This window comes from Microcebus murinus, chromosome 16 (assembly GCF_040939455.1).
Source record: "Microcebus murinus isolate Inina chromosome 16, M.murinus_Inina_mat1.0, whole genome shotgun sequence".
Classification (NCBI taxonomy): Eukaryota; Metazoa; Chordata; class Mammalia; order Primates; family Cheirogaleidae; genus Microcebus; species Microcebus murinus.
Genome location: NC_134119.1, coordinates 68,108,248 through 68,133,072, shown reverse-complemented (window position 1 = coordinate 68,133,072; position 24,825 = coordinate 68,108,248). Strand labels below are relative to the sequence as shown.

At 51.8% G+C, this 24,825-nt stretch overlaps 2 protein-coding genes and 1 long non-coding RNA gene across 9 annotated transcripts in view; 1 reads left to right on the top strand and 2 right to left on the bottom strand.

The window, feature by feature from the left end:
• The window catches only part of AP2A1 (adaptor related protein complex 2 subunit alpha 1), a 35,925-nt gene extending 34,306 nt beyond the window's left edge, over nucleotides 1-1,619 (bottom strand). For both annotated transcript variants that reach the window (XM_075993224.1, XM_075993225.1), the window contains exon 1: nucleotides 1,414-1,619. In XM_075993224.1, coding sequence (XP_075849339.1) covers nucleotides 1,414-1,480 — 67 coding nt within the window. In that variant the 5' untranslated portion in view covers nucleotides 1,481-1,619. The remainder of the gene's footprint in view (nucleotides 1-1,413) is intronic.
• Nucleotides 1,620-7,158: 5,539 nt separating this feature from the next.
• TSKS (testis specific serine kinase substrate) lies at nucleotides 7,159-24,010 on the top strand. 6 transcript variants are annotated; one of them, XM_075993223.1, is made up of 11 exons: nucleotides 7,159-7,439; nucleotides 7,690-7,918; nucleotides 18,809-18,904; nucleotides 19,112-19,195; nucleotides 19,487-19,567; nucleotides 20,131-20,417; nucleotides 20,982-21,176; nucleotides 21,500-21,673; nucleotides 22,358-22,493; nucleotides 23,578-23,702; nucleotides 23,831-24,010. In XM_075993223.1, exons 1-11 carry the CDS (start codon nucleotides 7,270-7,272, stop codon nucleotides 23,985-23,987), a joined length of 1,734 nt encoding a protein of 577 aa, XP_075849338.1. In that variant the 5' UTR covers nucleotides 7,159-7,269; the 3' UTR covers nucleotides 23,988-24,010. The 6 variants fall into 6 exon arrangements, with proteins under 6 accessions (XP_075849338.1, XP_012609848.1, XP_020139071.1 ...); XM_012754394.2 differs by having other exon boundaries at nucleotides 19,484-19,567; XM_020283482.2 differs by having other exon boundaries at nucleotides 19,484-19,567; nucleotides 23,578-23,734.
• Nucleotides 17,367-18,462, bottom strand: LOC142861106 (uncharacterized). The gene is made up of 3 exons (XR_012912481.1): nucleotides 17,985-18,462; nucleotides 17,775-17,862; nucleotides 17,367-17,668 (listed from the first exon to the last, which is right to left on the bottom strand). It is a non-coding gene; the product is annotated as an uncharacterized LOC142861106 (long non-coding RNA).
• Nucleotides 24,011-24,825: the final 815 nt, after the last annotated feature.

Genomic DNA, 24,825 nt, shown 5'->3' with positions numbered 1-24,825 from the left:
AGATAGTTCCAAAACTACTCTATTTTAAAATAATCACTGGGCACTTAACTGCTCTGCAGATCCAGCCAAATAACAGTAGCCAAGATCCATCTAGTGCCTGGAACATGTGAAAGGCCTCACTCACGTGCACAAGCACAACCACCTCCTCAGGAAGGCGCCATCAGCGGTCTCTTTGACAGATGAGGAAACTGAGGGGTGAAGTCCCTCATTCAAGGTCACACAGCTAGGGAGTGACAACACTCAAACTCAAACCCAGGCCTGGCTGACCCCAAAGCCCATGCAGATACAGCCTCGGATGACTCTTAGCAGTTCCAAACACCAACAGCCAATCCTAGAAGTTGAGAACTGACTTGCCACCAGGCCTCCCATCGTCACAACAACACTTCCTAGCAGGGATCACTGTCCCCATATTGATGTGGTCAGATAGGGAGGGGCTCAGACCCAGGCCTGTTCTGCTCTCTGACCCCTGACCCCTGACCTCTCTCTGGGACCAGGTTTCTCTACCTCCCAGCCTTCCAGATTGCCACCCCTAGAACCCTCCAGGCCCCCTGACTCCTTCCTTGAGGTCTTGGGTCTCCCTCTTCTGACACAGCCCCAAGCCCCCACTCTATAACGTCCTCCTTTCCAGGTCCCCATTCCCTGTCTCAGGTCCTTTCAAGACTCTACACCTGCAGCCTGTCCTTCTGTGCTCATTAGGTCCCTCCTTTTCCCTCAGTAGCCTCTCTAGCCCGCACCCCCAATGCCTCCCATGTCTTCTAAGCAATCCCTCATCCTGAGGCCCCTCCATTCTTCACCAAGGTCCCCCTGTAGTGCCCTTCCTTCCCATCTTTCCTCCCCAAACCCCTGGACTTTTAACCACTCCTAGGCCTCCTCTATGCCACTAGTCATGCACCTCAGTGACCTAGCTAGCCCCTTCCCCTCTAAGACACCCCCTCTCCGGGCCCTCAAGCCCTGCCCCGTGAGGCTCCCTATGTTCCACATCCTTCCGGTTCCCTCTGGCCTCCTCCCATTCCATCGCTCCACAGGGTACCCCCCCATGCACCTCCTCCTCTTTCTGTCTACAGCAGGGATTCCTCTAACCCTACAGTTCGTACGATCCCCCAGTCTTTTCTATCTTTCCCAGGGGACACCTCTATGTTCCCACTCCTGGGACCTCACTATCCTTCTTCCTTTTCAGACCAGACCCTCCCGGACCCCTCTAGCTACTCCGTGTCGTCACCTCAAGAGGCACTCTATGACACCCCAAGCCCTGCATTCCTCCCACCCTAAAGTTCCCCCTGGGGCCCATCTAACCTTTCTGTCTGCGACCGCAAAGATTTTCTATCCCCTGGGTCCCTTCGTGACCCCCAAACCCCTCAATTCCATGATATCCCCCTCCCCCGCGTCTCCAGTGTCCCCCGGCCGCGCGCTCACAGTTCCGGATGTCGGAGATGAACACCGCGAGCCCCCGCATCCCATCGCCCTTGGACACGGCCGGCATGATGGCGGTGGTGTCGGCTCCAGGCCTGGCCGGACTGGGCACAGCGCAGCGGGGGCTGGCAGGCGGGGACCGAGCGGAAAGGACCCCAGGCAGCGCCAAGGAGCCGAGCCGGCCGAGGGGGAGGGCTGGCGGGCGGGCGGGCGGGCTGGCAGGCCGTGGCACCGCCCCCAAGTCCCTCCCCTACGCGCCGCCGTCCGGAGTCTCAGCCGTCTATTGGTTCTGGCTACTGCTTCTCAGACGCGGGCTTAACTCCCTACTTCCTCTCTCATTGGCCGCCAGGCAAAGGCACAACACTGCGATTGGTCCAGGGCTCCGCTATTTCCGTTCGGGAGTGGGGGAGGAGGCGTTGCTCGAGAGACAGGAGGAGTTCGATTTCGTAGCATGGAACCGCCCCCTCCGCGCGCCCAGCTCCAACACTGATTGGATCTAGCCCCTTTCCGAGAAGGGAGGGTGGGCCGTGAAGGGAGGCGGGGGAAAGGACTTGAGGAGGCGGGACTTAGATTGACTGGGACCAATAGGAGGGTAGATTGCCCCCACAGGCGCCGCGGATTCGCGGGTCTGTCCTACTTCCGCCCTCGATTGGGCAGTTGTGGGGGCGGGCAAAGGGCGAAGATCCATAGGGAAGGAGAGAGGAGAAGGTGTCACTCCGCTGGGCTGGGATAGGTGGAGCGACGCCTGCAATTCCCTGCTGCAGAGCAGTGGCTAGGCGGGGCAATGGAGCGTGAGTTGTTCACTGCGCAAGCGTCAGTGTGTTCCCTTTCTCCCTCCACTCCCTCACCCCCTACTGCTACGATCCTCTTCCAGGAAGCTTTCCCTTATCCCGCCCTGTCGCTCTGACCCCAGTATGTCCAGACTTGACTTGTCAGGAGACCCTAGAATCCCAGAGTGAAGGAACCGTAATTCAAGGCTAGTCCCATTAAGCAGAGGTTAAAACTTGGGTCCAGAGAGGTTGAATGACTCGTCTACGGTCACACAGCTTGGAAGTGGAAAAATAAGAATTTAAACTAAATTATGGCTTTTAACCATTTTTCAATATACGTTGACTTTTCTTTTCCTCCTCCAACCACAATGCCTGGGGCAACCTCCATTGTAGCAGATATCGAATCAAAATTGATTATCGTCTCCATCAAACTTGGAGCTCCTCCCAGGCAAGAATGGGACCTGGTATTGAAGAGCTGACAACACTTTTTAGAGGAAGGAATGGGTGTATCTGGTTTGGCCCGGCCCCCACTGCCTCCCCCGCTCCCTAGAGACTCTTTGGTAAACTGGCTTTGAGAAATTTGGGGCAAAGGGAACTGGAAGAGTCCATTTCTGTCACAAAAATCCCACCCCACTGTCTCTTTCTAATCTCAGAAACCAAGTATTCCTGGAATGAGCCTTGAGGGTGAGTTCTGGATCCTGGGAACATCCACTCAGAACCCTGGGGGGACAGGGGCGAGGTTGAGAAGAGCCCACCTTCCAGGTTCAATGGATTCATCCATTTGGGTTTCCAGGAATGGGGCTTGGGGATTCTAAGAGGACGGATATCGCTCAGCAGTTTTAGTGACAGGAGGAGTCCATTTCTAATATGGGAGTGGGGGCTGTCTGCCACTGAAGAGCCACAGGGCACCCCCATTCAAAACAAAACTTTATTAGTACCAGGACTTGAAGAAGTCTTTTTTATGGAAAGACACATTACACATTCCAAGGATTGGAGGAATCCATTCGTGACTTGGTAGGAAGCACTTGGTCCCTGAGTAAAATGCTATTAAATAGGCCGGGCCAGGTGGCTCACGCCTATAATCCTAGCACTCTGGGAGGCCGAGGCGGGCAGATTGCTCAAGGTCAGGAGTTCAAAACCAGCCTGAGCAAGAGTGAGACCCCGACTCTACTATAAATAGAAAGAAATTTATTGGCCAACTAATATATATAGAAAAAAATAGCGGGGCATGGTGGCGCATGCCTGCAGTCCCAGCTACTCAGGAGGCTGAAGCAAAAGGATTGCTTGAGCCCAGGAGTTTGAGGTTGCTGTGAGCTAGGCTGACACCATGGCACTCACTCTAGCCTGGGCAACAAAGCGAGACTCTGTCTCAAAAAAAAAAAAAAAAAAAAAAAATATATATATATATATATATATATAATGGGAGGGGGAGGAGGGGAGGGAGCTATTCACACCTAATTGGTGCAGTGCGCACCTTCTGGGTGATAGACATGCTTGAATCACTGACTGGAGTGGGGTGAAGGCAATATACATACCTAAACATTTGTACTCCTGTAATAAGCTGAAATGAAAAAAATTTTTTCAAATATATACTATTAAATAGTAGTGGGGTTTGAAATTGTCCCTTTTTTGAGGGATGTGAAGAGAGACATTGAGGGTCTCAAGAAAAGGAAATGTCTGTCCCTAAATAAGGGGGAAAGGCCACCATTTTCCCTGCCCCAACCTTCCATCTCCCCTCTCACCCCTCACCTTCCACCCTGAGCCCTGAGCCCAGCTGGGAACAGGTGGAGTTAACTCTGGGTTGGTGTAGAGGAAGGATGTCCTGATTCTAGGTCTGGTCAAGAGTAGGTGGGAGAACTCAGTCCTCCCCACAACCCCACGGAGCCCATGAATTAGCCAAAAGTTAATTCTGAAGACTGGGCCTAGACAGCATAAAACTAGGCTGGGTGCAGTGGCTCACACCTGTAATCCTAGCTCTCTGGGAGGCCGAAGCGGGTGGATTGCTCAAGGTCAGGAGTTCAAAACCAGCCTGAGCAAGAGCAAGACCCTGTCTCTACCATAAATAGAAAGAAATTAATTGGCCAACTGATATATATAGAAAAAATTAGCCAGGCATGGTGGTGCATGCCTGTAGTCCCAGCTACTCGGGAGACTGAGGCAGCAGGATTGCTTGAGCCCAGGAGTTTGAGGTTGCTGTGAGCTAGGCTGATGCCATGGCACTCACTCTAGCCTGGGCAACAAAGCGAGACTCTGTCTCAAAAAAGAAAAAAAGACAGGGTCTCACTCTTACCCAGGCTGGAGTGCAGTGGTATGATCACAGCTCACGGTAACCTTGAATTCCTGGGTTCAAGTCATCCTCCTGGCTCAGCCTCCTGAGTAGCTGGGACTACAGGCATGTGCCACCACACTCAGCTAAATTTTTAATTTCTTGTAGAGACAGGGTCTCAGTATGTTGTTCAGGCTGGCCTCAAACTCCTGGCCTCAAGCCGTCTTCTCACCTCCCGAAGTACAGGGATTACAAACCTGAGCCACCAAGCCTGCCTCCCACTGCATTATTTGAAAGCAAGCCCCTCCCATCATACTATTTCATCCCAACACCCAGTTATTATGGAAGTTTCTGGTTATTCATAAAGTCAAAACAACTGTATGTCCCATTTTGATCCTGCCATTAATATTTGCTCTACTTGCATTGTGAAGTATCTGTCCCTCTGGCCGTCCCTCTCTTGTCTCATAGATTGTCTTGTGATTTTCATGCATTCACAGTAAGCTGAAGATATCAGTATACTTTGCCCCTGTTATGGACTGAATCGTGTCTCCCAAAAAGATGTAGGCTGGGCACGGTGGCTCAGGCCTGCAATCCCAGCATTCTGGGAGGCCGAGGCAGGAGGATTGCTTGAGCTCAGGACTTTGAGGTTGAAGTGAGCTGTGATGACGCCACTGCACTCTAGCTAGGGTGACAGAACAAGATTCTGTCTCAAAAAAAAAAAAAAAAAAAACAAGGCCAGATGTGGTGTTTTACGCCTGTAATCCTAGCACTCTGGGAGGCTGAGGTGGGCGGATTGCTTGAGGTCAGGAGTTTGAAACCAGCCCGAGCAAGAGCGAGACTCCGTCTCTACTATAAATAGAAAGAAAATTAATTGGCCAACTAATACATATAGAAATAATTAGCCGGGCATGGTAGTTCATGCCTGTAGTCCCAGCTACTTGGGAGGCTGAGGCAGCAGGATTGCTTGAGCCCAGGAGTTTGAGGTTGCTGTGAGCTAGGCTGACGCCACGGCACTCACTCTAGCCTGGACAACATAATGAGACTCTGTCTCAAAAAAAAAAAAAAAAGTTAAAAAAAAAAAATGTTGAAGTCCTAACCCCCAGTACCTGTGGATGTGACCTTATTTGGAAATAATGTCTTTGCAGATGGTCACATTCAGATGAGGTCATTTGGATGGGTCTTAATCCAATATAACTAGTTTCCTTAAAAAGGGGGGCAATTTGGTGGGAATGAGAGTTGGGAGGACAGAAGGGGGAATTAAAACAGGGGGAGATTTGGACACGAAGACAGATGCAGGCAGAGAGAAGACAATGTGAAGGCACAGGGAGAAGACAGCCATCTACAAGCCGAGGAAGGAAGCTCAGAGGCCACCAGAAGCCATAGCAAAGGGGCGAGGCCTGGAACATTCTCCCTCACAGCCCTCAGAAGGAACCAGCCCTGCCGACACCTTGATCTTGCACTTCCAGCCTCTGGGACTGTGACACGATCTATTTCTATCGTTCAAGCCACCCTGTCTGTCGTACTTGCTGTGGCAGCCCCAGCAAACTAATAACAGCCTGAGATACTTCAACATCACATCATTAACTACAGCTCAGTGTTTGTTTAGATTCTTTTTTATTTTTTATTTATTTATTTTTTTGAGACAGAGTCTCACCGTGTTGCTGAGGCTAGAGTGCCGTGGCATCAGCCTAGCTCACAGCAACTTCCAACTCCTGGGCTCAAGCAATCCTCCTGCCTCAGCCTCCGAGTAGCTGGGACTACAGGCATGCGCCACCATGCCCGGCTAATTTTTTCTATATATCTATATATTTTTTAGTTGGCCAATTAATTTCTTTGTATTTGTAGTAGTGACGGGGTCTCGCTCTTGCTCAGGCTGATTCTGAACTCCTGACCTTGAGCGATCTGCCCACGTAGGCTCCCAGAGTGCTAGGATTACAGACATGAGCCACTGAGCCCGGCCTTGATTCTTTTTTAATAGGCAAGAGGTGGCCAGGTGGTTCACACCTGTAATGCTAGCACTCTGGGAGGCCGAGGCGGGCAGATCACTAGAGGTCAGGAGTTCGAAACCAGCCTGAGCAAGAGTGAGACCCTGTCTCTACTATAAATAGAAAGAAATTAATTGGCCAACTAATATATATAGAAAAAATTAGCTGGGCATGCTGGCACATGCCTGTAGTCCCAGCTACTCAGGAGACTGAGGCAGCAGGATTGCTTGAGCCCAGGAGTTTGAGGTTGCTGTGAGCTAGGCTGACACCATGGCACTCACTCTAGCCTGGGCAACAAAGCGAGGCTCTGTCTCAAAATAAAAAAAATAAAATAGGCAAGGAGTGAAAGGCTTCAAATCACAAGTGCACAAATCGATGAGTTTTGACAAATGCCATCATCTGATTTTGATTCCCTTTATATCACTTACCAACCTCTGCTGTTTTCTTGTTTGCCTGTCTATTGCCTCCCCTCCCCCAATGCCCCAGAATGTACAATCCTCCAAGGAAGGGCCTGGGCCTCAATCCCCACGCCCCCAGGCAAGTGCCAAGTGCAGGGCGTGGCATGACGCATCAAATATGAGTATATGGGGCTGGGTGACCCCCCATGGCAGCTCTGAAGAGGAGGGGTGTGTCGCTGTGGAACCAGAATCCTGAGCAGGAAGAGTCCACTGGGCCCCCTGGGGGGACCACCCACCCCTACCCCCTGCTCACTGGGGCCCAGTGGTTGGGTCCTTTGTGAGGCAGGCTGCAGGGGACAGGGGACTCTGAGGGTCAGTGGTCAGAGTAGGTGGGGAGTCTCAGAGGAAGGAGCCCTTGGGAGCAGGACCCCCCACACGCCATGGCAAGCGTGGTGGTGAAGACCATCTGGCAGTCCAAAGAAATCCATGAGGCCGGAGACCCCCGTGCAGGGGTCGAGAACCGCTCCCAGCTCGTCCCCGAGGCTCCAGGGGGGGTGACCATCCCAGCCAAGGGGATCACGAAGAAAAAGAAGGCTGTGTCGTTCCACGGGTGGGTTTGCTGCACCCTGTCGGGGACGGTCCTAGCGCCCAGCACTGTCTCCAGCAGAGCACAAGACCCACCGTGGGTGCTGGAGGAAGGGGAGGGGGAGAAGAGGAGGGGGCGGGTGACAGGCAGGAGGGCGCTGCGAAGGAGAAATAAGAGCCAAGGAGGTAGAGAAGGGAGTGGGGAGGAGGGAGGCAGGAGGGGCCAGACCAGGTCAGGCTGCATCTCAACCTTCCTGCCTGTTTCTCCTCTGCAGGGTGGAGCCCCGGACGTCCCATGAGCCGATGCACTGGTGCCTGAACCTCAAACGGTCCTCGGCCTGCACCAATGTGTCACTGCTCAACCTGGCCGCCGTGGAGCCCACCGACTCCTCGGGGACTGACTCGACCACAGAAGATAACAGTGGCCAACTTGCACTGCCCGGGCCTCCTGCCTCCCCAACCCAACCCTGGCAACCAGATGACCCAGACATCACAGAAATACTGGTGAGGGACCCCCGGCTGGGGAGGACTGGGGTCCCCGGCCTGGTGGTGGGCAAATACTGAGGATGGGAGGGCCAGTGTTCCTGATTTAAAATAAGAAACTTCCGGCCACTCTTTGAGACCAAGAGGAGCTGTCTCCTTGGTCCTTGACAGCCAGCCATGAATCTGGGAGTTGGTTATTTGTTCATGCGATCACTTCCCAATGTCCCGGATGAGGGTGGACTTATAGACAGGAATCAGGCAGGGTCCTTGCCCTTGGAGAGCTCCCAGTCTGGTGAGGGTGACAGACACAGACTGGGGTGACAAGTTCTACCATGGAGGGTATCCTAGAGAAGAGCCCTTCAAACCAGGCTGGAGGTATCAGGGAGAACTTCCTGGAGGAGGCAGTGTTGAAACTGGGTTTTGTCAGATGAGTAGGAGTTCTCTGAGGTGGGGGGTCACCTAAGAATCTGGGGCAAAATTAAGAGGGAATGTAAAATCTAGGGGGATTTAGGAAATTTCTGGCAAAAGCATGGAGTGCTACAGCTTGGTCTTTAACTCCCCCACCTCTGCCCCTCACCCCCCACCAGGCTTCCCCTGGGCCAGGCCCGAACTGGGCTCCACACCAACACTGAGAATTACACTAACAACAGCCATGACTTACTAGCATGTACTGAGCCCTTTCTCTCTAGGAGCCTCAGTTTCTCCATCTGGGAAACAGAGATGCATGCATTTGTTCTTGCGACAAATATTTCTTAAATGCTTACGGTGTGCCAGGCACTGGTCTAGGAGCAGCAAATGCAGTAGCGCCCAAGACAGAATTCTAGATGTAACAGTACCCACCTTGTGAGGTGGTGTGAGAACGAAGCGGTTCATTCATGTAAAACGTTTAGTGCCACAGCCAGCCGCGAGCACAGAATGAGTGCTGGAATCTTGTTATTATTGTTGTTATTTATCCCTGTTTTCCAGAGGAAGATATTGAGGCCCAGAAAGGTTCAATAGCTCACTCGAGGTCACGCAGCTTCAAAGTGGTGGAGCCAGGCTTAGGAACTTGGGGGGGGTTGACATCCTGCAATGATGGGGACAGTGGAGGTCACTGCAGGACCCTGAGGAGGGAGGCCTACGCCCAGCCAATCATGGTCAAGGAAGGCTTTCCAGAAAAAGCAACACATAAGCTAGATCTTGAAGATTAGGAAGGCGTTCCCCATGCAGAAGATAGGGAAGGGTGTCTCAGCTACCAGGAACCACGTGTGCAGGAGCTGAAAGGAGCCTGGGGTAGGAGGGGTACCTCCCAGTTGGTCCCTACAGCTGAAGTGTGGAGTATGACACAGATGAGGCTGGATGGGGCGAGGGCACAGGCCACACAGGCTGAGAAATGTGGGTGTTCTCCTGAGGGTAATGGGGAGCCAGCGTGGGTTCAAGGGGGAGAGAGAGAGACCGAGAGAGGAGCAACTTGGGATTTGGGGCCCACTCCATTGACTGAGCTCCTACCATGTGGCGGGTGCCGTGCTGCGTCCCTTATGGTGGGGGTCTCGTTTTCCTCTCTTGGAAAAGTCAGATCAGAGAGCTTGTGAGCCACAGGGCCAGGACTAGATGGCCGGTGGCTTTGGCGCTAAAGCAAAAGTCCTTTCTTTCCTAAGACCCCTGGGCCAGGTGTGGGGACGCTGGGAGGAGAGGAGAGGAGGCTGGGCGGGGGCATGGCTGGAGAGAAGAGCCTAAACAGGGAGACGGGTCGAGGCTGGGACAGTTTTCCTCCCGCGCTCCATGAGTGTCTCTCAGGCAGCGCTCACAGCCGTCTGCCTCCCACCAGAGCCATTTCTGAGTCATGTCCCCCAGTGGACGGCCCCTGAGCAGCCGGGGTCAGAGCTTGGCGCAGCTGCGCTCTGGGGACAAGGGGACCATCGGCCTCCACAGGGCTTCTGCCTCCTTCTCCGCGAAATGGAGAAAGTACTGAGAGCTGACACCTCTGGGTGTGCACAGGAGAGGTGAGGAGGGACAGCGAGCCCAGACACCAGCACCCAGCACCTCGGCTGCGACCAAGAAGCACGCTGGAGACAGCGGGGACAGAGACCCAGAGAGAGGGGGGCGACAGAGACCCAGAGAGAGAGGGGGACAGAGACCCAGAGAGAGGGGGACAGAGACCCAGAGGTGGGGGGGACAGAGACCCAGAGAGAGGGGGACAGAGACCCAGAGGTGGGGGGGACAGAGACCCAGAGGGACAGGGACCCAGAGAGAGTGGGGGACAAAGACCCAGAGAGGGGGGACAGAGACCCAGAGAGAGGGGGACAGAGACTCAGAGAGAGGGGGGACAGAGACCCAGAGAGAGAGGGGGGACAGAGACACAGAGGGGGAGACAGAGACCCAGAGAGAGAGGGGGACAGAGACCCAGAGAGAGAGGGGGAACAGAGACCCAGAGAGAGAGGGGGGACAGAGACCCAGAGAGAGAGGGGGGACAGAGACCCAGAGAGAGGGGGACAGAGACCCAGAGAGAGAGGGGGGACACAGACCCAGAGAGAGAGAGGGGACAGAGACTCAGAGAGGGGGGGGGACAGAGACCCAGAGAGAGGGGGAGACAGAGACCCAGAGAGAGAGGGGGACAGAGACCCAGAGAGAGGGGAACAGAGACTCAGAGAGAGAGGGGGACAGAGACCCAGAGAGAGAGGGGGACAGAGACCCAGAGAGAGAGGGGGACAGAAACCCAGAGAGAGAGAGGGGACAGAGACCCAGAGAGAGAGGGGGGACACAGACCCAGAGAGAGGGGGGACACAGACCCAGAGAGAGAGGGAGACAGAGACCCAGAGAGGGGGACAGAGACCCAGAGAGAGGGTGATAGAGACCCAGAGAGAGGGTGATAGAGACCCAGAGAGAGAGGGGGACAGAGACCCAGAGAGAGAGGGGGACAGAGACCCAGAGAGAGAGGGGGGACAGAGACCCAGAGAGAGAGGGATAGAGACCCAGAGAGAGAGGGAGACAGAGACCCAGAGTGAGAGGGGGACAGAGACCCAGAGAGAGAGGGGGACAGAGACCCAGAGAGAGAGGGGGACAGAGACCCAGAGAGAGAAGGGGACAGAGACCCAGAGAGAGAGGGGGACAGAGACCCAGAGAGGGGGAGGACACTGGTCCAGTGTAGGGGTGATGAAGCCTCAGAGACAGAAGAGGAAATTGACCCAAAGTGGGGGAAACAGAGGCCCACAAAAGGGAGAGAAGCCTAGAGAGATGGGGACATTGCAGAGAAAGGGACAGACACTGAGAGGTGGGGAAGGCAGAGACTGCAAGGGTGGGGACAGACCCAGAGAGACAAAGGCACAGAGGACAAGAAACGGGGAGACTGAAGTGCGAAGAGGGAAGACAAAGAGACCAGACAGAGTCAGAGACCCGGAGACTGGGGGCGGGGGGGGGGGGAAGTGACCCCTGGAAAGGGGGACGCAGACCTGGGAAAAGGACAGAGGCCTCAGGAATAAGATTCAAAGACTCAGAGACAGGGAGACAGACAGACTCTGAGATTTGGGTGACAGAGACCAAGTGAGGAGAGACGGAAAACCAGAGAAGAGGGGGACAGAGACCCAGAGAGAGAAGGAACCGAGAGAAGTGGGGTCAGAGAAGCAGGAGGTGATGGTGATGCTGGTTGAGCGAGTGACAAGTACCAGGTAGGAAGAGGGACAGCAGAGGATGGTGCAGCAGACAGTGTTGGCTCCTGGCGTGAGCTATGACGTCCTTAGGAGGCCAAAGCATGCAGCTGAGAAGGTGGCACTACTTTCTGGAAGGTCACACCGTGAATCAAGGGCAGAGATTGACAGGACAGTTCTTTTTTTTTTTTTTTTTTTTTTGAGACAGAGTCTCACTTTGTTGCCCAGGCTAGAGTGAGTGCCATGGCGTCAGCCTGGCTCACAGCAACCTCAATCTCCTGGGCTCAGCGATCCTACTGCCTCAGCCTCCCGAGTAGCTGGGACTACAGGCATGCGCCACCATGCCCGGCTAATTTTTTGTATATATATTTTTAGTTGGTCAATTAATTTCTTTCTATTTTTGGTAGAGACGGGGTCTCGCTCAGGCTGGTTTCAAACTCCTGACCTTGAGTGATCCGCCCGCCTCGGCCTCCCAAAGTGCTAGGATTACAGGCATGAGCCACCGCGCCCGGCCAGGACAGTTCTTTTGACCCCTGGTCGTTTCCTGCAGGTTTCCCTGAGGCCACAGTGAGGGTCCATGTTGCTAAGGTCCATTCCTGTAGATCCTGTCCTGTTGTCATGTTTTTTTTGTTTTTGTTTTTTTTTTTTTGAGACAGTCTCACTCTGTTGCCCCAGCTAGAGTGCTGTGTCATCAGCCTAGCAACTTCTAACTCCTGGGCTCAAGCAATCCTCCTGCCTCAGCCTCCCGAGTAGCTGGGACCACAGGCATGCGCCACCATGCCCGGCTAATTTTTTTCTATATATTTTTAGTTGGCCAATTAATTTCTTTCTATTTTTTGATAGAAACAGGGTCTCACTCTTGCCCAGGCTGATTTGGAACTCCTGACCTTGAGCGATCCACCCATCTCGGCCTCCCAGAGTGCTAGGATTACAGGTGTGAGCCACCACATCCAGCCATGATTATTATCATTATTATTATTATTTAGAGATGAGGTCTCGCTACATTGCCCAGGCTGAAGAGCAGTGGCCGTTCACAGGTGCGATCCTCCTGCCTCAGCCTCCTGAGTAGCTGGGACTACAGGCACCTGCCACTGCACCGGCTTTGTTGTTGTTACTTTTAACAGTGCTGACACTAATCCCTGGGCTAGGCTTCTTGATCCTATCAAGTTGTTGATCCTTCCTCACTGCCATCTAAACAAGGTATCATTATTCCCACTGCATGGGAAACGAAATTGAGGCAGGCTCCGAGCAGGAAATTGGTTTGCAGAGAGTTGCACAGTGTGTACGTGGTCAAGAAGAGGTGTGTCCCAGGACCCTGGCTGCCACTGGGTTCATGGTGACTCATGAGGTTGCGGCCAAGAATTTTGGCAAGGGCTGCAGTCATCTGAAGGCTTGTCTGGGGCTGGACGTTGTGCTACCAAGATGGCAAACTCACATGGCCCTTGGTTGGAGGCCTCAGTTACTTGTCACTTGGGCCTCTCCATAGGCATATGACATGTTGGCTATCATTCCCCAGAGCAAGAGACAGCAGGCATTAAATTTAAATTAATTTAAATTTAAATTTAAAAAATTTAAATTTTTTAAAATTTTTAATTAAAAAAAAATATATATATATACAGATGGGGGGGTCTTGCTCTTGCTCAGGCCAGCCTTGAGCTCCCGACCTCAAGCGAATCTTCCACCTTGGCCTCCGAAAGTGCTAGGATTATAGGTGTGAGCTACTGTGCCCAGCCAAAAAGTTCCTTTTGTGAACTAGTCTCTTAACTCGCACATCATCACGTCTGCCTTATTCTGTTTACTAGGTCAATAAGTCTAGCCCATATTCAAGTGAGGGGAATAACACTGCATATTTTAGAGGAGTGTCAAATAATTTATAGACGCATTTTAAACCATCCTATTTTGTGGGGGTTTTGTGGATGCCCTTTATCAGGATGAGGAAGTTACCTCCTATTCCTAGTTTGTTGAGTGTTTTTTTTTCTCCTGACCTTGTGTTTTTTTTTTTTTTAATTATGAAAAGGTGTTGTATTGTCAAATACTTTCTGTCTGCCTGTTAACATGATCATGTGGTTTCCCTCCTTCATTTTATTAACATGGTAAGTTACATTGATTGATTTTCATATGTTGAACCAACCTTGCATTCCTGGGATAATTCCCGCTTGGTCATGGTGCATAATCCTTTTTATATGCTGTTGGATTTGGTTTGCTAGCATTTTTGTTGAGGATTTTTGTGACTGTATCAATAAAGGATATTGGTCTGTAGTTTTCTTTTCTTGTGGTGTTTTTATCCGATTTTGTTATCAAGGCAATACCGGCCTCACAGAATAAGTTCAAAACTGCTACTCTTCTATTTTGGGGGGAGAATTGGAGATGAATTGTTTGCCACTTCTTTTTTTAACCTGTTGCCTAGGTTATAGTGCAGTGGCACAATCGTAGCTCACTGCAGGCTCAAACTCCTTGGCTCAAGCAATCTTCTTGCCTCAGTGTCCTGAGTAACTAGGACTACAGACACACACCAACATGCGTGACTAATTTTCAAGTTTTCTGTAGAGATGGGGTCTCACTACATTGCTCAGGCTAGTCTCAAACTCGTGGCCTCAAGCAATCCTCCCACCTTGGCCTTCCAAAATGCTAGGATTACAGGTGTGAGTCACAACATTCAGCCTAGATTAATGTTTATCATCAAATTTGGGATATCAAATTTGTTTATCATCAAATTTCAGCCATATGCATTCAAACATACTTTCTGCCCCTTTCTTTCCTCTTCTTCTGCAACTTCCAGACTCACAGGTTTCTGAGGCTCTGCTCATTTTTCTCCATTCTTTTTTTCTTTATGTTCTTCAGACTGGGTGATCTCAACTGAGCTATGTTCAAGTTCACCGATTCATCCTCCTAGCTGTTTATATCTGCTACTGTACCCCCTTAGTGTATTTTTCCCTTCAGTTATTGTACTTTTCCATCCCAGAATTTCTATTTGGTTCCATTTAGTAATTTTTATCTTTTAAGTAATATGCTCTATTTGGTGAGACATGATTCTCTCATTTTCCTTTTGTTCCTTAGATACGGTTTCCTTTACCCCTTTGAACATCTTTTATATTTTATTTATTTACTTATTTATTCTTTTAATTTTTTTGAGACAGAGTCTCACTCTGTTGCCTGGAATAGAGTGCCATGGAGTCAGCCTACCTCACAGCAACCTCAAACTCCTGGGCTCAAGCAATCCTTCTGCCTCAGCCTCCCAAATAGCTGGAACTACAGGCTTGCACTACCATGCCGGGCTAAATTTTTTTTATTTATTTTTAGTTGGCCAATTAATTTCTTTCTACTTTTAGTAGAGATGGGGTCTGGCTCTTGCTCAGACTGGTTTCAAACTCCTGACCTTGAGTGATCCTCCTGTCTCGGCCTCCCAGAGTGCTACGATTACAGGCATGAGCCACCACACCCGGCCTGAACATAATTTAAATAGCTAATTGAACCCTTTGCACTCGGATGTCAAGTGTGACTCCACAGTTAGCAAAAATTATAGAGATTAAAATTACTCTTTGAATGTATCAATAATTTGAAGTATAAAAATATCCAAATAAATAAGTTTGTATGAAAACAAACTCCAGTTGTTTATTCTACTGCTACGCTTTGTAAAATCTGGAGTATTTAAAAAATTAAATCCCGAATAGAATAAAGGAATCGAGAAAAAAGCAAGTGAATGCAAAGGGTTAAAGTCTTTGACTACTACACACAAATCTGGGTTTCCTCAGAAACAGTTTCTCTTGACTGCTTCCCCTCCATCCCCAGTGTATGGGCCATAGTTTCTTGTTTTGTTTTGTTTTTGCATGCCTCATAAATGAATTTTTGTTGAAATTGGACATTTAAAATATCATAATGGGCCGGGCACGGTGGCTCATGCCTGTAATCCTAGCACTCTGGGAGGCTGAGGCGGGCGGATTGCTCAAGGTCAGGAGTTCAAAACCAGCCTGAGCAAGAGCAAGACCCCGTCTCTACTATAAATAGAAAGAAATTAATTGGCCAACTAATATATAGAAAAAATTAGCCGGGCATGGTGATGCATGCCTGTAGTCCCAGCTACTCGGGAGGCTGAGGCAGAAGGATCACTTGAGCCCAGGAGATTAAGGTTGCTGTGAGCTAGGCTGACACCATGGCACTCACTCTAGCCTGGGCAACAAAACGAGACTCTGTCTCAAAATAAATAAATAAAATATCATAATGTTGCATCCCTGGAAAGGGCCTCCATTCCTTTGTTGTTGTTACTGCTTGTTGTAGTTGCTTTTTTTTTTTTTTTTTTTTTTTAAAAGCCAGTCAAATTTAGCAGTGGGGGGTTGAATACCAACTTTAGTGACACTAATGTGAATAAATTTTTTTTTATTTTGGCATATTATGGGGGTACAGATTTTAAGGTTTCAATAAATGCCCATTTCCCCCCCTCTGTTGTAGTTGCTTTTTAAAAAGAAACATAAAGTCTGTAAAGTCTGTATTCTTCATCATGTTTGGCCACTAAAGTCTCTGTTCTGTTATCATATTGGTTACCTAATGATTGGAGAGATATTTCCTCGAATACCTGGGTCAACAGCAAAATCTTCTAGTGTTTGCCCAGGGCTGTGCCTGTTGAAGCATACCATTAACACTCGGATGGTTTACAACTCTACCTTAGCCTTCACTTCCTGCTTTTACAGTTTCAAGGTCAGCCAGAGGTTATAAGCGTGGGGCCTTCTCATGACTTTTCTGAGCATGTGCACAGCCCTACACATGCTGGTGGCTTTCTACATTCCCATGAAGATGTTGGCATATTTCAAAGCCCCTATAGACATCGATATCAGATTTTCCTTTATAAGCATTTTGACTAGTTTATTGTTTACTCCAACTGTTATCCATTGCCTCGGGCAGTAGCAACATTTAAACAATTATCTATAAATGTTTTTGCAAATGATCTCTCCCCACCTCAGAGCTGCTTTTAGCACTTTGCCAATTCTGAGACAGGCGAAAGACAAATATTTTGGGCCGGGCTCGGTGGCTCACGCCTGTAATCCTAGCACTCTGGGAGGCCGAGGTGGGCGGATTGCTCGAGGTCAGGAGTTCAAAACCAGCCTGAGCAAGAGCAAGACCCCATCTCTACTATAAATAGAAAAAAATTAATTGGCCAACTAATATATATATATAGAAAAAATTAGCCGGGCATGGTGGCGCATGCCTGTAGTCCCAGCTACTTGGGAGGCTGAGGCAGGAGGATCGCTTGAGCCCAGGAGTTTGAGGTTGCTGTGAGCTAGGCTGACACCACAGCACTCACTCTAGCCTGGGCAACAAAGTGAGACTCTGTCTCAAAAAAAAAAAAAAAAAAAAAGACAAATATTTTATGTAGGTCTCTCAAGGAATCACTATATAGTCTTATAATGTCTTCCTTGGGGTATAAGGAATTCTATCACCATTTTGTTGCTTCTTTTTGGGGAATGTGGGCTGTTATTTTTCAAGGTTACTGCTGAGCTAGGAAGTGGATGATAGGACTAGGATAAGGTAAAACTCCATAAATCTTGTGGTTTTGATCAAGTCTCACTTGTTTTCCCTGAACAAATCCTCCTTGGTTTGCTCCAAGTCTTTGGTTAATTTCCAGAGTGGTGAAAAAACTGATTCTTTCCATTTTTGTCATTTTTTTCCTTGTTTTTATAGAGAGGTAGAATTTTTTAATTCTTTACTCCACCATTTTGCTGACATCATCTTAATATATTTCTCATCACACTTGTTCTCCAGAGCAATCATGCGAGAAATGTGTTGTTGTCCCCATAGTACAATGGAGGAAATGTGTTCTGTTTTTCCCCGTGTGTGTTAGTTTGGCAACCATGGTTCAAGCAAAGCAATTTATTTTGCACATAAAAGTCTCAATAAGTACATTAGCCCAGCTCTTCAATCTTCAAATGTAGCAGATTGCACCCTTTTGTGTTTTGATTGCTCAGTCATTTCTAAGCTGTTGCTCTCCCCACGGCCTTCCGACCATTAAGAAAGGGGAAAGAGGAGGGGGAGTCATGCCTGTCCTTTCAACATGTCACCCAGTGCCCACATCTGGCCCACTTATTTCCTATTGGGGGCATTGGTCACATGGCCATAACCAGCTTCATGAGGGTTCTTTGGGCATCTTTTCCTTTAACTGTAAAATAAGAAGGTAAATGATATTGGTTAAGTTACAAGTTTGGCTGCTGTAACAAGAAGACAAAATAACACAGCCTAAATAAGGAAGAGATGGTATTTTCCACCAGTAAAAGTCTTCACAGGGGGTTTGAATGAAGTATGGTGGCTCCACTGTTTCAGGGATTCAGCCTCCTTCTATCTTGTCTCCTCCAACTGATGGTCCAAGATGGCCATCAAATTTGGATTCCAGCCAGTGGGGGGAGAAAAAGGCGGGAAGTTCTCACTCCTTTCCTTTAAGACATGACTCAGAAATTGACTACATTATTTCTACTCACATTCCATTGGCCAGAATTTAGTCACATGGGCCACTCCTGGCTGCAAGGGAACCTGGGAAATGTAGTCTCTGGTTGGGCAGTCACATGCTAATCTAAGCCTTCTATAACTGTGGAAGCAGGGAAAGTGAATCCTGCCACACTCATCCCTCCTCAACTGTAATTTGGCAGGAGTCACAAAGCAATTATGATGATGGTAAAATAAAAAATGATGGCCAAAGGCCACATGGTATCATGGTTTAAAAGAAAGGTTCTGAGTTTAAATTCTGATGAGGCTACCTAATGTGCAATGTACGTCGGAGTACAAGAGATGTCCCCTCTCTGAGATCATGTGCCTCACTTCCAAAATCAGCCAAATAACTTCAAGAGGTGTGGTCATGAGGAATAAAAGAGAAGACATGTGTAAGTGGCCTGGTGCTTATTAGTACTGGTATCTGGGAAGTGGGTTCCTTTATAATTCTTCAGTGCCCGGGGAGAAAGAGTATGTATTTTAACAGTTTATCTTTTTATGTCTGTGGGCGCAGTGTTTGGTTGAGACCACCCTTTTTCTCCCACATGTCTGAGCACCCCGCCCAACCCCCATTCCCTCCTGGATCCTACTTACTTTTCCTCTCAGCCCACCATGAAGAAATGTAGTCCACCCCCTCGGTTCACTAAGCAGGAACACTAAGAAGCAAAGAGGTGCAGCCCCTGGGCCACAGCCACACAGTCATTGCAGGGCAAAATCAAGGTTTAAACACAGCCTTCCAGTTCTAGAATTTTCCTTGGGGTTGGGGTTTGCCCTTCTCCCATCCCCATGGACCCGCCTATCTCTCATTCTTCCCCAGAGTGGAGTCAACAGTGGATTGGTCCGTGCCAAAGACTCCATCACCAGCTTGAAGGAAAAGACCACCCGGGTGAACCAGCACGTGCAGACCCTGCAGGTGTGGGGACCCCTCTTCCCCCAATACCTCCCCTTCCTCCAGGGCTGAGTTCCCCTCTTAGAGCCTGCCTCCAGCCCAAGGCACTCATAACCCAGTTGTGGAGCTTGAGGCTCCAGAGGGAAAGGGACCTTCCCAGGCCCACATCCTCTCCCCTCGGGCAGGTCCCTGTGCTGCCCTGGCTACCCGCTCCTCCCTCCCTTGCTCTAGAGTGAGTGTTCCGTACTGAGCGAAAATCTAGAGAGAAGGCGGCAAGAGGCAGAAGAATTGGAGGGGTACTGCAGTCAGCTCAAGGTGAGCAGGGGAGCAGGGGCGCAGTGGGGAGAGGGCAATGAGAGTAGGAGGGAGTGAGAGGAAGAGGAGAGGACCGAGTGGGTGGGCCTGAATGAGGTGGGAGGAGGAGGAGGGGTGGCCAGGACCGGGCGGGCTGAGGAGGAAGCCATCGCGGTAGCCTAGGGGACCAGGCCCGTGAGTGGGCGTGTCTGGTGCGCGGGTGGAGCCTGCGTGGAGGCGGCCAGGCTCAGGGTCTGGCGGAGGAATTGGAATGGGAAGGTAGGGCTCCGCCCTGGTATCCTGACCCAGGAGAACTGCCGGAAGGTGACCCGGTCGGTGGAAGATGCTGAAATCAAAACCAACGTCTTGAAGCAGAACTCTGCCCTGCTGGAGGTGAGGGGGAGGTGTCCCAGGATTTGCGGGAGGAGGTTGGACGCACGATGGACTTGAGGTACACTGCAGGTGGGACTCCTCGTCCTGCCACCATCATCACAGTGACCCTTCGTGCACGGCACACAGAGAAGCCACTAATCCACTAATAAGAGGGATTGGAATGAGGCTCCAACACCCAGATCGGGGCCTCCTCCCTGTAGTCGCATTCAGGTCCCAGAAAGAGCTGGACTTCGAGTGAGAAGCCCCGTGCTGCCCACATGCCCAATCATTTGCCACCGAAATATTGAGAAAGCCTCAGTCCTTCCTAAGCGGCAGGGACTGTCATTTGACATCCTAGACAGGAGCGGGTGGAGGGCGGGATAGGGACCCGGAGGCAGTCTTGCAGAGGCCTCAAATGGTACCTCCGCTCCCTAACGGCAGCAAGCGGGACTTCCCAATAGCCCGTCCCCACGCGCATCCACTCTCCAATCTCGGGGATTCCTGGGGCAAAGTTAGGGGTGGGGTGGTCGCGGGACAAAAGGGGCTGCGCGCCACGACCCGGCCCGCTCTCCCTCCCCGCCCAGGAGAAGCTGCGCTACCTCCAGCAGCAACTGCAGGATGAGACGCCGCGGAGGCAGGAGGCCGAGCTGCAGGAGCTGGAGCAGAAGCTGGAGGCTGGCCTCTCCCGGCACGGCCTGGGCCCAGCCACCCCGACCCAGAGCTGCTCGGGCCCGCCAGGGAGCCCCGAGGAGCCCTCGCGGCCGCGCACCCTGGCCCCCGGCGGCTGGGGACTGGGACCCCGGGCAGGAGAGGGCCCCTACGGGAGCGAGCAGGAGTTGCAGAAGGTGTCGGCGGGCCTAGAAGAGCTCAGGTGGGCGGGGACACAAGGGTGGAGTCGCAAAGAGTCGAGATGGGCGGGGCCGAAGGGGCGGGGCCTCGAGGAACTGAGGTGGGCGGGGACACTGAGTTGGAGCTGAAGTCCGAGAGACCAGAGGGTGGAGCTCAAAGATCTTAGGCGGCCGGGCCCATGGGTTGGGGTGTCAAGGAGCCGAGCTGGGGGCTGTGACCTGGAAGGGCGGGGCTTCAGCCATCTAACTTTTGACTTCAGGGCTGGTGGGCGGGAGATCTGCACGTGGTTAAACTGAGGCGCGCAGGGCTCGGGAGGCCAGTCCTGGAGGGGCCCAGTTGAGTGGGACAGGGGAGGGTGGGCGATGCCCTGGGGAGCAGTGTCTGGAGGAGCCAAGGTGGAGCTTGGGAACCTGACGAGGAAAGGGCCAGGATAGCTGATAAGGGAATAAATGAAGGACGTGAGTAGATTTCGCCGAGAGAATTTTGGGACCAGTGGGTCTGGAGCCATCGGTGTGGTTCTGGCAGGACGGGGCCGATGGGGTCGTGCCTGCCAGCCCAGACCCATGCCCTCCCTCTGCCCTTCCAGGAGAGAGGTGTCCTCGCTGACCGCCCGGTGGCATCAAGAGGAGGGGGCGGTGCAGGAGGCCCTGCGGCTGCTCGGGGGCCTGGGCGGCAGGCTCGACGGCTTCCTGGGCCAGTGGGAGCGGGCGCAGCGCGAGCAGGCGCAGACGGCGCGGGGCCTGCAGGAGCTGCGAGGTCGGGCGGACGAGCTGTGCACCATGTAAGCGATGGGATCAGTTCGTGGGGGGCGGCTGTGGGAAAGGCGGGCCCAACCCGGGGGCGTGGCCTTGAGGGCAAGGGGTGGGCCAATTAGCTGGCGCTAGGCGGTCCAGACCATATACTGAAATGGGCAAGAGCCAATTAGAGAGCAGGGAGGGGCATTCCAGATATTAAAATACAAAAGGATCAGCCAATCAGAGCGGAGAGGGGCGGGCAGGGCGGAGACTTGCAGACTAAGTGGGGCCCCCAGTGCTGGGCTAGTGATGGGTGGAGGTCTACAGCCCCAAAGGCGACCTGGCAGCACTGGTTACTCTAATGCCTCAGGGTGGAGCGGTCAACAGTGTCTGTGGCTTCACTGAGGAGCGAACTGGAGGGGCTGGGCCCAGTGAAACCGATTTTGGAGGAGCTAGGGCGGCAATTTCAGAACTCTCGAAGGGGGCCAGACCTCTCCATGAACCTGGATCGGTCCTCCCAAGGCTCCTGTACCCGCTGTGCTAGGTAAGGCGGTGGGGCCTTCCTCCGGGCGCGTTCTGGGTCACGTTCTGGATAGAACGTTGAAGGAGATGGGGCATTGGCTAGGGGTGCAGGGTTGCTCCTTGTGGGAGACAGGGCATCCCGATTAATTGCAGGACCAGCCAGCCGGTCCTGCTGCACGATGGGAGCCACATTTCTTCCCAAACCACAAAGTAAAATCAGTGTCTTGTGGAACTCAAGGAAGACTTGATAAATTCCAAGCATCGTGTATTTGCAGTGCATTGTGGGAAGGTTGGGATGTGTTATGATGGGAGGCAGGGTTTCCCAGTGCATTGTGGGGAAGGTGAGACCTTGATGTATCGTGGGAGCCAAGGGATACATACCATGGTTGGTCCTTGCAGGGAGGGGGCACTCTCAGGACAGTTTGAGACCAGGTTTAACTAGTGCATTGTGGGAAGTGAGTTTTTGGTGGCCTTTGGGAAACCCAAGGCTGTCTGGTGTCCTTTGGGGTCCCTAGGGCACTGTGAGCTTTCCGACACTGTGGGGACCAAAGGACACCTGCCACACTGCAGGGTGGCCTCGTGCTTGGTGGGAAGGTTGCACAGGGTGGAAATGGGGCCAGATGGAGGCTGGGCGGGTGAGCATGGGGCATACTGGGAATGTAATTGGTACTGGGCCTCTTTCATCTGGTGACTGTCCCTCCCCCAGCCAGGGACAGCAGTTGTCCACGGAATCCCTGCAGCAGCTGCTGGAGCGAGCACTGACCCCGCTAGTGGACGAGGTGAAGCAGAGGGGCCTGCCTCCTGCCTGCCCCAGCTGCCAGAGGCTACACAAGAAGATTCTGGTACCAGGGACCATGGGCCACGGTGTCCCACTTTAATTTAATATCAGGGCAGGGGGAGGGGAGCCCCAGGTGCAAGGGTACTGCTGCTGTGTGGTAAGAAGGGGAGGGCTGACACTGGAGGGGACTTGGCTCTAATGCATGGGGGAAGGGACAAGCAGTTTGGTGGTTAGTGAGTCACAGGCCAATTATTATGGAACTTTGGATGATGGACCTGGGCCCAAAGCATGACGGGACATTGGATCTGATGCATTGTGGGACACAGGAGACATGCACCAGTCTAAAGCCTCATGGAACATGGGCCTGATTTTTTGTAGACCTTAGGGGAGAAAGTGCCTTATATGGGATCCATTGGGGTCAGATCTATTGGGGACAGACAGGGAACCCAGTGGCTGTAGGTTACAGTAAGCTACTGTCTTACAGGAAATGGAACCACAGCTCTTCCTGGGACATTGCACAACAGACTCAAGCCCAGTAGTTGATGGCACTTGAGTCCTGGTGCATTATGGAACGTCCAGATCTAATGTGTTATGGGATAGTGGCCAAATGTGTGACAGGTTACAAATCATAGTGGGTGACAGACCAGTGAGGCAGGACAGGACATTGATAAGACAGAGTTACAGGACCAGTACGTGAGAGGACGTGGGGCTTGGTGCATGGCGGGGTATGGAGAGCCAGAGCACTAAGGACTACTCTTGTGAATTTTGTGAGTTTTGTGAATTATGGGATGTAGAGTGTCACCATGTGAAGGGATACTGGGGCACATACACGTATCAAATTCAGGATTGTTCATGGGCTTAGGAGACATTTATGTGATAGACAGTGATTTGTACTGGCTGGGACATAGGCCAGTGCATCCATCAGGGGACAGACCATGGGACAGACACAGGTTTAGTGCATGATAGAATTTGGAGGGCTGGTGCATTGTGGGGTACTAGGGTCAGTCTCAAACTCAAGGCATGATGGGATACTCTGGGGAGGAATGCGGGCCCCATGGGACCCTGCCCCTTGCCCGCCGCGATCCAGCTCCCCCTCCACCCCCAGCCCAGTCCAGCAAGCCCAGCCGCGCCTACACTCCTCTCCCCAGGAGCTGGAGCGCCAGGCCTTGGCCAAACATGTCAGGGCAGAGGCCCTGAGCTCCACCCTTCGGCTGGCCCAAGACGAGGCCCTGCGGGCCAAGAACCTGCTGCTGACGGACAAGATGAAGCCGGAGTGAGGAAGGAGGCTGAGGGCGTGGGAGGAGGGTGAGGTCTTGAGGAAAGGGCCTGACCCCTCCTTCCACTCCAACACCCCGGCACCTGGCCCTGTGGGCGCCAACTTCCCACTGTCTGTCGTTACAGGGAGAAGGTGGCCGCTCTGGACTATCTACACCTGAAGATGTGCTCCCTCCACGACCAACTCAGCAACCTGCCTCTTGAGGGGTCCACGGGGACAATGGGGGGAGGTAGCAGTGGGGGAACTCCCCCAAAACGGGGGGGCCCAGGCCCTGAACAATAAATGGCCCCTCATGCTGGCATGAATTCCGTCTCCTTTTTGGCAACGAAAGAGGGCTGGTGAATTATACACACACCACGCACACCCCTGTGCCCGCCATGATTTATTTAATCCTCAGCCAATGGGGCCTCTTAATTCCCAAAAAGGTGCTTGTGATGTACGGTTCTTGGAGAAGGAGGTGGGGATAGAACTATGGTTCTGTGGGCCAGAATGGGCCTGTCAAGCCAGCATTTTTTAGCATGATACTTATATTAGTTGCCTATTGCTGTGGTCTTATTCTCCCTGCCAGTGATTCAATTAGTCATGCGTTTGGTGTCATTTTGATCACCAGCCACTCTGGTTTTCAAACATGGATCCTTTCTATCAAAATAATTTATAAAATCAAGCTGGCGTGGTGGCTCACGCCTGTAGTCCTAGCACCCTGGGAGGCCAAGGCAGGTGGATCGTTTGAGCTCAGGAGTTGAAGACCAGGCTGAGCAAGAGCGAGACCCCATTTCTACTAAAAATAGAAAGAAATTACTTGGACAGCTAAAAATATATAGAAAATAAAAATTAGCCGGGCATGGTGCCACATGCCTGTAGTCCCAGCTACTCGGGAGGCTGAGGCAGCAGGATTGCTTGAGCCCAGGAGTTTGAGGTTGCTGTGAGCTAGGCTGACGCCACAGCATTCTAGCTGGGGCAGCAGAGTGAAACTGTCTCAAAAAAAAAAAAGAAAGAAATATCCACAATCATTAATACTTAGTCCACCCCATCATGTTGCATGAATATGTCTCCCAGGATGAGGCTGCTGCAGTGTGCAGGCTTCTGTTCTATCTTGTCAGGTTCCCAAAGCAGAAGGGGT

Bases quoted from the DNA above. Each gene is read 5' to 3' on its own strand.
- TSKS (XM_020283480.2), top strand. From the start codon at position 7,270: ATGGCAAGCGTGGTGGTGAAGACCATCTGGCAGTCCAAAGAAATCCAT. The intron at 7,919-18,808 runs GTGAGGGACCCC...ATTCTTCCCCAG, and splicing joins CAGACATCACAGAAATACTG to AGTGGAGTCAACAGTGGATT. The intron at 20,418-20,981 runs GTGGGCGGGGAC...CTGCCCTTCCAG, and splicing joins GCGGGCCTAGAAGAGCTCAG to GAGAGAGGTGTCCTCGCTGA.